Genomic DNA, 16472 nt, shown 5'->3' on the forward strand with positions numbered 1-16472 from the left:
CTTTCGGCCTGCTCACCATCAGCATTCACAGCTAGTTCACAGGATGCCAGATCTAGAGGTTCTGTGACTCGGGGTGCCGATCAGGGGCCGTGTTTCTTGGGTTCGATTTCCACCTCCCAAGGAAAACACGGAGCCTGTGATTTGATTCCAGACTCAACAAGATTAAACCACTGCTCAAACTTCATTAAGCATCTGTAGTCTAGTCCATGAAAGCAAAACAGCAAGAGTTAGCACAACTAATTTATTTATTTGAACTAGAAAGAATTTCAAGAAGAGGAGCCAAATACAGTAAAAATAAGATGGGGGAAGATCAGCTAGTTAAGAAACTGAGAGAACAAAGCATGTTTTGCTTGGATGTGTAACTGAAGAAGCCTGCCAAGAATGGTCGGCAAAAGTGTAAGATTCATGAAGTGTCTCCAGTGTTCAACCTTCACCGGAAACATGCAAAGGATTTCCTAGACTGCTCAGGATGGGATTGTGGGAAAGGTCTGCTTCAGGCCTCCCTCCCTCGGCTTTCACAGAAGAAAATAGTGATGACTGCAGATAGTTGTGTTTCTCAAAGCTTGTCCCCAGTAGTAGAAAAGACAGTCATTGTCCTGAACACTGATGATGAAAGGCACCACGAAATAAATACTACAAGGACACAATGGCCCAAGGAGGAGACCTGTCAAGTCCGTGAACGTAACAGAAACACTTGGCAGCAAACATGTAGCCATGTTGAATGACAAGGCAAGTACCCCAGCAGAAGGGGAAAGGGAGATGAGTTCACATGTATTTGAGTCAAATCTCAAGAAAGGAGGTCGCTCGATAAAAAACAAAACAAAACAAAACAAAAACAAAAAACAAAAAAGGAGGGAGGTCGGAGAGAGGCCATGAGCCCGCAGCAGTCCTGAGGGGTCAGCACTTCTGAGAGTTCTCCATCTTTAAGTTCTAGGCACACACAGCTGGGTGGGGGGTGGCACATGCCTTTACCCGGAGCACTCGGGAGGCAGAGGCAGGCGGATCTCTATGAGTTCAAGACCAGCATGGACTACAAGAGCGAGTTCCAGGACAGCCTCCAGAACCACAGAGAAACCCTGCCTCGAAAAACAAAAACAAAAACAAAAACAAACAAAAAAAAAGGATCTAGGCACACGAACATTACCACATTACCAAACAGAACCTCAGCAGCACAGAACTATGCTCCTCTTCACACCCTCAGGTAGCAAGTGCGCTTTGATCCAAACTGGGGTCTAATACAATATCTGGCCAGGGGCTGTGCTGTGTTCTTCATCTGTAAGTTGCCGTGCCCTAGTCAATGCTCCACTTGACCACTTCTGTTTTCAATCATAAGAGAGGCACTCAGAGAAGAAAACAAAAGTGAAAGCTCCTGGAAACACACTAGTAACCTAAAGCACCAAATTCTGTCACCTAGAGACCTGGCAGAGTTCCATGCACTTATCCTTTCAGCAGGCGTGAACTCGGGACACCTTTCACATGTGAATTAACACGGCAAAACACGAATCTGCCCAGTGCTTTGCAACTGTCTTCTCAACCCTCCCTGGCATTCAATAACCATTTATTTAAAAATTCTACCTCAATATTCTGACCCCCCCCATCTCACCACTAAAGTCACCAGCGCCACAGATCACACCTAAGCTGTGCGTCCAGCTTTAGGAAAAGAGCGAAAGGAGGGCAGAAAGAAAATCTGAACTGGTCCGATTCTGCGTGCACTCGCCACGCGGTGGTCGCAAGGACTAGGGTCGAAAAGAACTGTTTTACAACTTAGGAAATGCAGCGATCTTTCAATTCTGTCAACTGAATGGAACCCTGGGCCGCTGGAGCCAGGCAAGGGCAGGCAGCCGGATACCCGGCAGAAGGATGGAGCACGCTGGCCATGCCTGGCCCGGATCACCGGCCTGGAGGGAGGATGCTCTGAGCGTCCCAGCCTCCGGCTCCCAGGCACCGAAAGGCAGGCGGGCGCGGGCGCGCAGGCGCGCACACGCACCACGGCCTTCGCCGAGAGTTGTGTCTGGTCTCCCTTTTGTTTTTCTCCCTTCCCGGTCATGAGACCCGGAAGTTTTTTTGGTTTTTTTTTTTCCCCAATCCTGTCTCTCTCCCTTTTCCACCCCCCTCCCCAATCTATCACATGGCAGAGCTAGAATAAAAACAGAAAAATGGCGACGGTCACGTTGTGGCGAGCCTCGCTGCGTCATTAGATAATCCTCATGCAAATAGCGGGAAGAACAAAGGAAGGGGGGCCCCGGGACCCCCGAGGGCGCAGGTGGGTGCGGGGCGCGCGCGGCCGCGGGGGCGGTGTCCGTGTGCGCGCTCCGGGTGCCGCGCTCTTGGGCCCGAGCTGATGGCGCGCCCTGGCCGGCCCGCCGGGCGCAGAGAGCGACTGTGCGGCGCGCACACGGCGCTCGCACCCGGGAGGCCGGGTGCCCCGTGGCCCGGAGGCGGCGGCGGGGGCGGAGGCTGCGGCCGGATGCCCAGGAGCGCACGGCGCCAGCCCGGGTAGGCGGTGGACAGCGCGGGGCGGCGGCGCGGGGCCGGCCAGGAGCTGTGGCGCACTCGCTTTTCCCCACCCCCGCCCGGTGGCTGGGCGCTGGCGCGGTTCCCTCGCCGTCCCGCGGCCGCTGGAAATAGAGCCGGGATGTTGTTTACATGACGGATCCGGCGGGAGGAGTCTGCGAGGAGGAGGCGGAGAGAGGAAGAGAGGAGTCCCCGCGGTGGCGGCGGCGGCGGCGGCGGGCCGGGGTGCGGGCGAGCCCCGCGCGGTCCCCGAAGCCAGGACGCGGGAACCTAGGGTAGGCAAGCGGAGGGCGCGGGCTGCGGGAAGACTGTCACAGTGGGGTTTGCGGTTCGTAGCCTGTCACGCAGACTCCTGGAGACAGGGAGGAGAGTGGAGAGAGGGTGAGAGAGCCTCGGTTTCCCCGCACGTTCGGGAACGCCCCCTCCCCCTTTCTTCCATCCCCGCTCTTTCCCTGCGGATCCCTGGACTCACCTGTTTATTTCTATCGCTCAGAGGTCTGGGGTTTTGTTTGTTTTTAAGCGTGAGCCAGACGGGCTGGCTTTATTATTATTGTTAGCTAGATTATTGGGGAGGTGAGAGGGTGTTGCTGTAATCGATGCTGGTCCAGGTCGGTTTTCAGGAGGGGGAGGGGACTTGGCGGAGACCCTGGCTCCTGGCCACAGCTGACCCCGGGCTCCTCCCCTCCTTCCCGGTGAGGAATCCTTTCCTTCGCTGCGAGTAGCCAGCTGCCACCTTCTTGGAGAAAGACCACACCTATGCTTCTTCCCGCTTTGGAGGCGAGGTGAGCGAAGAAGCCAGGCAGTGACCTGCCCACTAGGGCTTGGCGAGACCTCGACACCCCAGAATTGGTAAAAGGTGCTTTTTTTTCACCTGCTGATGGCGTTTGGTACGTCAGCTCTCCAGTCCCCAAGAAGTTGCAGTTTACAGTGCACGTTAGAATTTTTCTCTTCTTTCCCCCTTTCCCTACACCACCAGCAATGAACTGTTGGGCTTAAGTTGAGAAAGAGATGCCCCTTGCTCCCAGTGGGCTTTTTTTTTTTTTAATTCCACAGCGGGTCTTCCACTCAGATCTGCACTTCCCCATCTCCTCTACTCTTCCACTAAACTTAGCCCAGAACCAGGCCTAAGCTTTTATTCCCTGTGGGCCGCACCCTGGCCCCTTGCCGTTCTCCAGAGCCAAATGCCTCCCAAGCAGAAGGCACACCCAGCCCCAAGTCTCTTATAGGAGGGAGGGAAAGAGAAGGGACTGGACGGGCGGGGGGGGGGGGGTGTCCTAGGGTTCCGGTTCCGAATACCCCAGTAACATTCCCCTCTCTGAGCCTCCAACACGGAATGCCTAAATTCTTCCTAACAGCTGTTTCTTCTGCCCCCTTTGCCCCTAGCCTTATAGATATTTGGAGGGAGTCGGTGGAGAAAGATAGTCACCCCCCCTTCCTAGAGTTAGGCATATTTCTTCTCTATCTTTTCATTTATTATGTCTCACTTATAAAATATGCAAGTGTGATTGCCTGCTATTAGAATTCGTTTTCTTCCTGGCTAGTGACTAACTGGGACTCCAGTGGGAAGGAGAAGGGAGCAGTCATTCACTGCCTAAGTGTCCCCAGAGTTGCCAGAGAAGACCCTTCTGAAAAAGTCACCTCTCTCTTCCATGACATCACCACCTAAACCCTTCCAACTTTAGCTTCAGAACAGGAAGAAGACTCAAAATAGAACTACCTTAGGAATCCAGTTCCTTTACCAGATCAACTTTTAAATCAGCTCTTGGGGAACGAAGTGAACTTTGACACTAGAAGAGGGAAGAGAATACTGTTGGAGTGTTACTAAACGCTTTTCTCAAGGGTGGCTGAGAGATGGGGCTAGTGAATGCTAAGTTGGTATGGTGTTTGTTTGTTTGTTATTTGTGTGTTTTGGTGTGTAAACAGAAGCTCATTTCTGTGTGTGTAAGAGAGGGATTGTGAGTAGTGTTACAATCTTATAGAAGCTAGGAAGGGCAGACTGTGAGTATGCAGTGACAGCTGTTCTGTGTAAGTCGAGAGACTTAGTGTAAACAATAATTGTAACTTTCACAGGGTGACTAATGTCCTAGACAAAGAAGCCCCAGTGTCAAGGTTTCTCTCCTTTTCCTTGGACATTAGCCCCAGTATCTCTATTTGTTTTTCAAGACAAGGTTTTTCTGAGTAACCCTGGTGGTCGTGGAACTCACTCTGTAGACCAGGCTAGCCTCGAACACAGAGATCCACCTTTTCTGCCTCCTGGGTGCATAAAGCATGCACCACTATACTTGGCTGGTATCTTAACGTCTCCATTATACCCCTGGATTGTGGTTTGCCTTTCTCCTTACCAGCAGGCTTTCCAGAAACAGCTGCTTAGCAGAGTGTTATAGGAAATGAAAACACTAGAACACTTGGTATATACTGTAGCAAGACTTGGTGGTGAGTGGAGTAATGTCTTTTATTCTGATTCCTGTTTAAAAGAGTCCAAGTGACTGACAGGATAGTATCTGCCACTACAGTGGCCCTAGCCACCCTGGGCATCAGCCATGGAAAATACAGAGGGGCTGAGGAGTTGAAGTTTTGAACTTATTCAATTTTTAAAGACCATACTTGGCTCAGGTATTGTAAACTTAAGTGTGTTTGGGAACCAAACATTAGCATATGTGTCTACCTTTTAAACTATGTGCATATACTTTGGAATCTAAATACAGATTGAATATCTCTTGAAAATTCAGTACTGGAATCAAGATTCCAGTTTTAAATGCAAGATATAGTATGGAGTATTGAAGACAGTAGAGAGAAGAAAGGCAGGTTATTAATATTTCCCTTATTTAATTTTAGGGCATTTGTTTGATAGTTTGTTTTTGAGATAGGGTTTCTTTGTGTAGCCCTGGCTATTCTGGAACTTGCTTTGTAGACCAGGCTGACCTGGAATTTACAGAGATCTGCCTGCCTCTGCCTCCCAAGTTCTAGGACTAAAGATGTGAACCATCACACCAAGATAATTGTATTTTTTAAAATGTGGCTACAGAGAATTTAAAGGCACATATGAAACTTTGTAACTGTATAAGTCTTACTTTGTTTAACATCTTAACTCTATTCATGGATACAGTGTGCCTTGGCAGCCACTGTATACCATGCCTCTTTGGGGCTACTTTGGCCCACAGTAATCCATCTTTATATGGGCATGGATTAATTGCAAAGAGGCTGATCAACTGTCTGCTTTCTATTGCCATGATGCATTTAAAGACTTGGGGACCCAAGCACCTGAAGGTATTACTCTAGCTCAAGAGCTCCCAGTTTCTGCTTTTCAGGAGGTTTAAAACAAACCTGAAAGTTTCTAAAGGGGCTAGCATTGAACTGTGGGAAGTTTGGAAGAACTGACGGACCTTCCAGCAGCTGCTTCTTTAAAAGGGAATAACAAAACGTATCAGAAAATCCAAGGTGACATGGTAGCAGTTATGACAGTGTTGATAAGGTGATCCATTAGTTCCGTTACCTTCATTTTCTTTGTCTTTTAATTTCTGCCCCTACTTTAAAGTTCCTAGGATTTCCTACCCCTTACCCCTCAAAAACTACCTCATGGTATGAATAAAAAATAAAGAGCACTGTTTTGGGGGTTTTCATTTTGTCTGAAGAAGTTAGGTAATGGCACTGGGAGGGCATTTGTTTGCTTGTGTTTAGAGACATACTCACTTTGTAGCTCTGGCTGGACTGGAATTCAGTACATAAACCAGGCTAGCATCAAACTCAGAAATCAACCTGCTTCTGCCTCCTGAGTATGCAGTCTTTTTATTTTATAAATGACAACTGTCCAATATGATATAAAGAAAGGAATCAAATACACAATTTTGTTGGTAGCCAGAGAAATGAAGAGTCAATATTTGCTGAACTTGTGGGCATGACTGATATATGCTTTGAAGGGACATGAAAAGAACATTGTGTGACTTCAGAAAGAGTTGACTAGGTATTACCTACACACAGTATCAGGGTGTGCAATGTCCCCACTTGAGTGAGATGTCACTGTGGCATGCCTTACCGGTAGAAATGTGTTCATGTCACAGGTGTAGGGATAGGGAATGGTCCGCCCTGCAGAGAGGTGGTGTGTGATTGTATTTATAGTCTAGTCCAAAGGCTCTGGCATTGGAGATCAGTGCTAAGTCTTGGTATTACTCCATTTATCTGTGCATTAGGGGAATTTCAAAACCTAAGACCCAACATTTAAATGGCAGTGCCACAGAAAAGAGGACATTGTCAGCTAGCAGAAAACCATCAGACATTTTTAGGGATGGCTAGTGGTGAGTGATCATTCTGAAGTTCAGTTCTTTGATAGGAGTGGTTTGTTATATAGACCAAGACACCCATAAACTCCAGATCTCCCTGCCATAACCGTAAACTTCTAGTGCTCGGATTATGGCTAGCAACAATTAATCTTGTTTTTTTATTTGTAATGAGTAACTTTGTAAGAGAAGCTATTTGCTTGACTTGTTGTTTTTATTGTTATTATTTGTATATCTTTATTAATTTTTTAACTTATTTTATGTGTTTGGATGTTTTGCCTGCATGCATCTCTGTGTACGATGTCAGACAAGGACATCAGATGCTTTGAGGCTGGAGTTACAGACAGCTGGGAGCTGCCTTGTGGATGCTGGGAATTGAACCCAGATTCTCTGGAAGAACAGCCATGCTCATAAATACTTAGCCATTTTTCCAGCCCCTGTTATTATTGTTGTTGTTATTTTAAGATGGGGTCTTTCTCTGTAGCCTAGCCTGGCCTTAAACTTACTGTGTAGTCCAATCTGGCTTCAAACAAATGTGTTCTTTCCCTCAGCCTCCCAAGGGCAGGGATTACTGGTGTAATACTCCATTGGTATGGTTTTGATTATTGTAAAAGCATATTCTATAGAGATAAGCATGGAGTGGAAATAACTTGTGAGTAAACTATAAAATCTAAATTTGGGGTATAAAATGCAATCCAGAGCAGACTCAGAAAGTAAAGTAACTTGAGTAGACTAAATACACTTAACACTGAGTCACGTGCATTAAAAGGAAAGGTTCTTAGAAGAGAGCATGTGCGGCAGAGTACTTTCTTTTTAGTCTCAGAGTCTTTTCGTACTAAAATCATGATGATCTTGAGGAACAACACTTAATTTCTTTGCTTGTTTTACTTTGCTGTCCTTAACTGTTGTTATTAAATTGAATTGTGTGTGTGTGTGTGTGTGTGTGTGTGTGTGTGTGTGTGTGTGTGTTCTGCTATGGCACTTGTGAGCCATGGCACTTGTGTGGAGGTCAGAGGACAGTTTGTGGAGGTCTGTTACCACGTGAGGTCCCCAGGGGTGGGACTCGGGGCGCCAGTCCTCACAGCAAGTGGCTTTACCCATTGAGCCACCTTGCCAGTCCCCTGCCTGTGCAACCTTGTACGTGTCTTCTCTGAAAGGGTGCTCACTTGTTCTCATCCACACAGACCTGCTCCGATGCGCCAGGGGCCTTTCCTGAGGCTAGTCTTCAGAGAGAATGGAGCAGTGCTACCCTTCTGGTGAGGGCTGTGCTTGAATGTCATGGCTGGCTTTGAACAAGACTTTTTGCTTTGCTTTTAACCAATCTCCCCTTAAGGGAGAAAAAAATAACTATTACCCTCTCCAGGTTTCCCACAAATCTTTGACACAAGTTAGACTTTCTTTCTTCTTTTTCTTTTTTTGGTTTGGTTTTTCAAAACAGGGTTTCTCTGTGTAACAACAGCTCAGGCTGTCCACTCACTTTGTAGACCAGGCTGGCCCGGAACTCACAGAGATCCACCTGCCTCTGTGCCACCCTCAACCCTCCACGCCTAGAGTACTGGGATTAAAGGCGTGCACCACCACACCCAGCTAGCAAATTAGTTTCTCAAAGTGCAAAGTAGCAGAGTTTGCAGCAAGGTGCATACTACGTATACATACTGCATGCTCCAAGCCCGGCAGGTACAGACGTCTAGTCCCCTGCTCCTAATACATTGGTATAATATTTAATATTGTCATTGAGGTGGGCTTATGGTTTTTTTCAAGTTGAAGGGATTGGGAATTTAAAATAGCCAGCAACAGTTTTAAAACATTCTAACTTACAGGCAATAGGCCTGCAGTTATGTAATATACAGTCAGCATTTAATGGTTTTAGGTCATGTGTTAATTTTTTAGCTTACAGATGGCAGGGGTGAAACGTGTCTTTAGTCTGACCATTTGTATTCTGTGTCATTCAGGGGCAAGGTTTAAGGCACGGCATTGTCAGTGAACAACTTGGAGTTTTAAGAATTTTTTGTGCATGCATTATGAAGAAATTGGTTCTTCTCTTTGCTGTGTTTTTATCTTTGGTGGGATTAGTTTTGTTTGTTTGTTTTTGAGACAGGGTCTGTCCCTCTCTGCTTCAGATTGGCCTAGAATTCACTCTGTAGCTCACGCTGACCCGGACCTCAAAGCAGTCATCCTGCCTCCTGAGTGCTCATGTCATGAGCCACCATGCCTGGCTGTGCTGTCATTTTCCACATGAGAACTGAGTTTACCACCTGAAGGAACGCATGTCATGTCACTGTCTTTGTCCTCTCTTAGAGTGTGATAGACTTCCTTGCTGTAGCGTATCTGTGCTCTCTTGTTTTTGACTAAGATAATTTTCATTTGCAAAGGGGAATATATCGAAGAAGTGTTTCTGATTTAGTTTTACAAGAGTATACATTTAGAAAGGGAATTTCCAAGAGGAAAGATTCCATTCTGACGTACTGAGAGTTGGACCTTGGGTATCACATATGTGAGACAAGCCACCGAGCTGCACCCCCAACTCTTTTTCTGTTAATTTTTGGAGGTAGGGCCTTGCTAAGATGCCCAGGGTGGTCTTAGACTACTTGCCTCTTGCCTTAGCCTCCTGAATGTTCAGACTGCAGACATGCCACCATAAAGGGCCATTTTGCAAACCCATATTTCTCCTTGAGACTTCTTCACAATTGGTCTAAGATAATAGTGAATGCTTTTCTTTTCTTTTTCTTTTTTTCTTTTTTCTTTTTTTGGTTTTTGAAGACAGGGTTTCTCTGTATTGTTTGGGAGGCTATCCTGGAACTCACTCTGTAGACCAGGCTGGCCTCAAACTCACAGAGATCCGCCTGCCTCTGCCTCCCGAGTGCTGGGATTAAAGGCATGCGCAACAACACACAGCCCAACGAATGTTTTTCTTATTTTGAGTGCTTGCCTTTCTTTTCCTAACTTAAGTGTAAAAATAGTGAAAGAGAAAAGCCAAGTTTTACAAAAAGGAACTATCCACAGAGAAACCTTGTCTCGAAAAACCAAACAAACAAACAAACAAAAAACAAAAACAAAAAGGAACTATCATGTAGTTATTTTACCCATTGTAGAGTGAATTTGGCTACTATAGTGAACTTCAGCTTTGACATACATGACACACATTAAATTCCTCTTGGAGTTACAGACATCCAGTTACAGTGTTACCCATCCAGGGACCTCAACTAAGTGAATGGGGTTCACCAATTTTTCCATATGTGGAGCAGACCCTGCGGTCAGGAGAAATTGGTTGTTAGTATTTTTATACTTTTTAGTGGTTCAGCTCTCCAAAATTTTCCCTTATAACAATCAAAATAACTTTGTTCACATAACATGTTTATGATTTGGGTGAAAACACGCAACCATTTCCAGGAAACATGGATTGTGGGATCCTGCTCGCTCTTTGTGTTAATCTTGGCTGCCACCTTGTGACCAAACTCGGTATTACATCAGTTTGCTAAGCCCTGCATGCTGGCTCCTTAACTTTTAGCTATTTTTGTACTTGGGAGAGATTGCTTTTGATTTCTGTGGAGGTGGATTATGTCATTTTGCTATTACTTTTCTAAAGATTAAGGTCAGTTTCACAGTGCATAGAGTTAATTGTTTAGCTAGACTCACTGTGCTATTCTGGTTTCTGACCCTGATCTAAAGAACTGATTCATCTATCTGACTTATTTGAGGCAGAGTTAATGTCTGATCTGCATATAATGGGCCTTTGAAATTGAGTAAATTCCTAATTGAAAACATGATTATTTTTTAAATACCTGTCAAGCTCTGCTCATGCTGGAACAGTTTGAGACATTATGACTGACGCGGAAAGTTGCAATGAATCATGGCTTTAATAGGTTGGCATTCTGATGCTGCCATTCCAATTTTAGAGACTTCTTGTCCCTTTTTTTTTTTTTTTGAGACAAAGTCTTACTATGTAACCCAGGATGGCCAGAACTCAGAGAGATTCACCTGCCTCTGCCTCCCCTAGTGGGACTAAAGTCATGCACAGCCTCTTGTGTACCCTTTATTAAAAGCAGGGCTCATCCCTGAAATAATTTCAAAGGAACAAATAATAATAAGGTGATATGTGTGTTGCCTTAAAAAAAAGTATTCCAGCAGGGTGGTGGTGGCACATGCCCTAATCCCAGTACTCAGAGGGCAGAGGCAGGAGGATCTCTAAGATTGATGCCAGGCTGGTCTACAGAGTGAGTTCTAGGACAGTTTCTAAAACAATACAGAGAAACCCTGTCTCAAAAAACAAACAAACAAACAAAAGTCATCATCATATTATATAAGGCATTCCAAAGATTTAGCCTTGTTTCATTATAACTGTGGAACTGACCTAAACCATAGTGAAAAACCCGCCCTGGGCGCACTGACCACCGCCCGGTAGTGTCAGCACATGACCGTTCAGCATCAAGGGCAGCGAGATGAATAGTGTATTATTTTGGAAGGAATTGCTTCCTACAGCACAAACTACTAATTTTTGTTAAGTGGTCTGGGTTACTAAAACAAGACATTCAGTAATGTTCATAGGAGCTGGAGAGGTGGTCCAGGGGTTAAGAGCACTAACTGTTCCTCGAGAGGATCCAGGTTTGATTCCCAGCATCCATGTGGCAGCTCACAACTCCGAGATCTGACACCCTCACACAGATACACATGCAAGCAAAACATCAATGCACATTAAAAAAAATAGTTAGGCAGTGGTGGCCTTTAATCCCAGTACTCAGGAGGCAGAGGCAGGCAGATCTTTGTGAGTTCGAGGCCAGCCTGATCTACAGAGTGAGTTCCAGGATAGCCTCCAAAACAGTACAGAGAAATCCTGCCTCGAAAAACAGAAACAAAAGAAAGAAAGAAATGTTTGTAAGTGGTCTAAAGTGAATATCCTGGCTGAGATGAGATGAACAGGGGAGAAAACGTCCTAATCCAATCTACAGAAATGAATTGAGGCCTGCATTTTAACCTAGTTATAAGATCTTAGGTAAATCACTTAAGGTCTCAGTATCTGGGTTTTTAAAACTTTGTAAATTAGATTTTGTTTGTTTGTTTATGTGTTCCAGGCTGTCCTGTAGCTCACTGTGTAGAGTAGGCTGTCCTTGAGCTCACAGATTCCTCCTCCCTCTGTCTTTTGCGTGCCGGGATTAAAGACATGCACCTCCGCCCAGCTTTCTCTTTATTTAACGGCTGTGAGTCTTTGGTTTGCATGTATGCTAGTGCACCAATGTGTGTGCAGTGCCCCCAGGGCCCGGAAGAGAGCAGCAGATCCCACGGAACTTGGGTTAGAGATGGTTGTGAGCCACCATGTGGGTGCTGGGAATGGATTCTCTCCAAGAGAATTCATTATAAGATTCTCTATATCAGCAGTTTGTTCTCTTTTGTTGTTGTTTTTTCCTGAAGTAGGATGACTTATTTTTATTTCTATTTTGTATGTGTGTGTTTCCTGAATGTATGTCTGTACACTACATGTATGCCTAGTGCCCAAGGAGGCCAGGAGGAGTCACAGGGCCCCTAGGACTGGAGTCACAGACACTTGTGAGCCACCATGTAGGGGCTGAGAATTGAACCCAGGTCCTGGGGAAGAGCAACTAGTGCTCTTATCTGCTGAGCCATCTCTCCAGCTGTGTGTGTGTGTGTGTGTGTGTGTGTGTGTGTGTGTGTGTGTCTGTCTGTCTGTCTGTCTGTCTGTCAGTCAGTCAGTCTGTCTGTCCTTTTTATTCTTTGACAGTTTCATACATGTACACCAGGGCTCTCGTCATCTCTATCCCCAGCTCCTCTGTGGTTTTGGTTTATTTTTTCTGTCTGTAGGGTGGTCTTAATGCCTAACCTAGTTGCATAATCCCTCTTTAGGTGAGTTGGTGAGGGCTTCACAGTTAACTCCATTAACTATGTGAAGATTATGTGAAACACAGAAAACCATTCACTCTTAGGCAGCCTCAAAGAACACTGTCATGCTCAGTTATGGAACCAAGTCTCCCAGAACTCCTCCTGCCTCTGCCTCCTGAGTGCTGGGATAAAGGTGTGCTTCAGCAAGCCCTGCTCTAGGAAAGGTCTTAAAATGGAATCTTCCTTGAAGAAATACTGGCTGCACGAATGAGGCTGTGGAGATGAGGTTTGTGAGCACGGGAGTCGTAACCGGGAAGCATGTGATGGCCGAACACCAGGAGGAATTCCACGGGTGTGTTTATTCCATGGGTGTGTTGTTTGTTCCACGGGTGTGTACAAGTCATGTGCTTGCCTTCTGGTGTGATTCAGGGTGATTGCCATGTCTTACCCCTTTCCTTCCGCTTCCTCCTGTCTTTCTTTCAGGCCTTCACTCCACCGGCACCTTTGGAGGGAGGGCCGCCCCTGCCCGACATGGTGACTGACAGGCTGCCCTGGCTCAGTTATCACAGTGCTGATGCTGTCCATTCTAAAGGTACAGTACTGTGATAACTGAAGGATGGCAGCCATCTTGCCTTCTTCCTTCCAAGAAGTCTCGTCACGGAAGGCGGAAGAGGAATGGGAAGTGGCACGCCGGGGCAGGACCGGACACTTCACGGCGTTCCTGCGTTTACCTCTTCTAGGCTCCAGTCGGTAATGGGCAATAAATAAAGTACTAGTTTGCCTGGGGCGTGAATACTCTTGTGCTGGGTCTTTGGGAGATGGATACGAGGGAAGTCCTGAGGACAAGTCAGTATATCGAGAGTGGTATTGAGGAAATGAAGAGGGTAGCTTGTTTGACAGCTTTGCACTTAGCCCTGCACTGTTAGATGTTCAAAGTTAGACAGGGAGAAGATTAGGGTTAGGTGTCAAACTATCGATTATCACATCAATGAAATTCTATCCACACTTTAGGAATGCACAGTGATGTGACTCCCTTCCCCCCCAAAAAATCACTATGGGATATCTCCTCTACATGAAAATTACTTTATTCTATGAAGTAACTAAGGACAGCAGCACAAGTCAGCTCCAGGGATATGAAGTTAGATAGCAGCCAGTGCCATGGTTGTGTGGAAGTGTAGAGCCTTAAGAGAGCATGTGTTTTCTGTCCTCATCACCTAAAATTTACCATGGCTGGGGGCTCTGAAGATGGCTGTGCCGCTAATGTGCATGTGCAGGCATGAGGACCTGAGTTTGGGCCCCAGTGCCCGTCTAGAAATCCTGACATGCTAAGCATGCATTTGTAATCCCCATGCTGGAAGGCAGAGACAGACAGATCCCTGGGGTTTCCTTTCCTGGCTAGCCAACCTCACTGAATCCACAAGTCATAGTGAGAAACTTCAAAAAAAAAAAAAGAAAGAAAAAGAAAAGAAAAAAAGATATCGAGGTGGACAGTTTTCTGAGGAGGAACTCTTGAGGTTTACCTCTGGCTTCTCCATGTACACTCAAGTCAAGTGTGTAGACATGCAGGAACTATAATTGGAATAGGGGGAAGGGTTCTTAGAGATCCCAGGGTTTATCACATTCTGTCAGTCACCCCTTTTCCCAAGGACCCTGGATATGACAAATCAGTGAGTACCACAGTTGGTGACATTGTTGGGTCACAGTTCACTGCAGGGCCCAGGTAATCACATGCAATGTGTTTTTAGGCTCCCAGCTTAAACAGAGTCCTATTCTCTCTTCACAGGCTAATGTGTGTGCCTGGGAACCTTACTCCCTGTGGCTGGCTGAGGAGTGAAGGAACTCAAGCAATGACTTATGGGGTCAGGCCCCAAGAGAACTTACCTACAACAAGGGCCCACACGGGCCAGGGCGGGCAAAACCACGTGACTTGTAGCATATGCTGAACCTTAGGAATGGACATTGTCACTTAGTGTCTTAGACCATCTCCCTACTAGGACAGGACAGAATGAAGAAAACCAGACACTGGGAGCCTTCACCGTCTCTCTGCTGGCTTGGTTTCTTTCTTCTTTTCCTTCTCCACCCTAAAGGGAGCCGAGCCAGCAGTGACTTGGGTCACACCTGCTTGGTCAGAAACACACTGACTGTGTTTACAGCCCAGTACTTTCAGTGTCTTCACACTCACAATTTCTCATAAACCCGAGCTAGGCTGCTCTTCATCAGTTACAGAGAGGGAGGGCCGCTCTTGAAATTCCTTGGAAAGGAACTTTTGACAGAAACCCTGAAAGAACTCAAGGGAGCATTTTGGGATTGGTGAGTCTTCAAGTAATTTGAAACACTCAAGTTTCATTGTTTTAGCAGGTGGAAAAAAGGCTTGAAGAAGGACCGCTTGGCTTTCGTGTGGATTTCACCACCTTCTTGACCTTCCTGTTTTTCCTCTTACTGGCTTTACAAAAATCCATCAGGTTTCTTACTTGCCCGAGCTTGACCTCAGAAGCCACACTCGTGTGCATGGGTCATTGAAGTTGTCTTGTTCCTTTTACTGTTGCTGTAATAAAATGCCCTAACAAAAGCAAATCCAGGGAGAAAGGGGTTACTTATATTATTAAAGATGTATTTACTTTTATGTGCATTGGTGTTTTGTATACATATCTATGTGAAGGTGCCAGATCCTCTAGAACTGAAGTTACAGACAGTTGTGAGCTACCCTGTGAGTGCAAGGAATTGAACCCGGGTCCTCTGGAAGAGCAGCCAGAGCTGCTGAGCCAGCTCTCCAGTCCCCAGAAAGGGTTTGTTTTAAATCACAGTTCTAGATTAGAGTCCCATCATATCAGGGAAGCCCAGGCATCAGAAGCTTGAAGCAGCTGCCCACATTCTGTTCATAGTTGGAGAGAGCAATGAGTGTATGCACACTAGTGCTCAGCCTGCTTCCTCCTCTGTTACACCGTCCAGGATTCCCTGTCTAGGCAGTGGTGCCAACCACAATGGCCACTCCTCCACTTCAATTAATGTAATCAAAATAATACCCCATCCACAGGCATTCCCAGAAGCTTACAAAACTATCACAATATTGGCTGTAGTTTGGGCAGGAGTCAGGCTGGGCCAGAAGTACTAAAGCAGTGACTCCAGAAGTTCACCTAAGCCTACGGTCTTTGAAATTTTTGGGGTTTCCCAAAAACTGGGTGTGGTGTATACCTGTAATCTCAGCTCTTGGGAGGCAGAAGCCCGAGGATTCCCCATGCATTCAAAGCCAGACTGGTCTGTGTGAGCCTGGCCTACACAGTGCCAGACCAGCCAGGTAACAGGAAGGAAACTTGTGAGTAGTTCTTAGGTATAAGGCAGATGAGCTTGATTCAGTTACATGAGAAGTGATGTAAGAAGCTTCTGGGACCCACAACCTCATACGTAGATTTGGTCGATATATTCATTACGTATCTGTGCATGTCCAAAGGAAGTGACAAGAAGGGTCTGAGGGAGAGCCTTGCATATCCATATTCATGGCATTATTAGAAGTAGCACAAAGGTAAAAGCCTCCCAAGTGGATGGATGCGTACATACATTAAAACGGTAGGCGTTTAAAGGGGGAGGGAATTGTGACACACCACCAGAACCTATGATACTATGCTAAGTGAAGGCAGGCACAACTGTTTGAACAGATACTGTATGACTCACTCACTTGAGGATCCTAGAAAAGGTTACTGTTACCAGAGTCTGGAGCAGGGAGGAAGTGGGCAGTTTGTACTTAAGGCTTACAAAGTTTCATTTGGGGAGGGTGATGGTTGTCCAATATGAATGTACTTGACGCCCACAGGACTGGCTAGCTAAAATGGTAAATTTTATGCATACCAACAATAG

At 46.1% G+C, this 16472-nt stretch overlaps 1 protein-coding gene across 1 annotated transcript; it reads left to right on the top strand.

Moving 5' to 3' along the window:
* Nucleotides 1–533: 533 nt before the first annotated feature.
* LOC121144120 lies at nucleotides 534–15243 on the top strand. The gene is made up of 3 exons (XM_040757455.1): nucleotides 534–681; nucleotides 2374–2789; nucleotides 13104–15243. The coding sequence occupies exons 1-3, from the start codon at nucleotides 534–536 to the stop codon at nucleotides 13224–13226; spliced, it is 687 nt and encodes a 228-aa protein (XP_040613389.1). The 3' UTR covers nucleotides 13227–15243.
* The last annotated feature ends 1229 nt before the right edge of the window (nucleotides 15244–16472 follow it).

The sequence above is a fragment of the Mesocricetus auratus genome, unplaced genomic scaffold, assembly GCF_017639785.1.
Source record: "Mesocricetus auratus isolate SY011 unplaced genomic scaffold, BCM_Maur_2.0 Super-Scaffold_100014, whole genome shotgun sequence".
In the NCBI taxonomy this organism is placed as follows: Eukaryota; Metazoa; Chordata; class Mammalia; order Rodentia; family Cricetidae; genus Mesocricetus; species Mesocricetus auratus.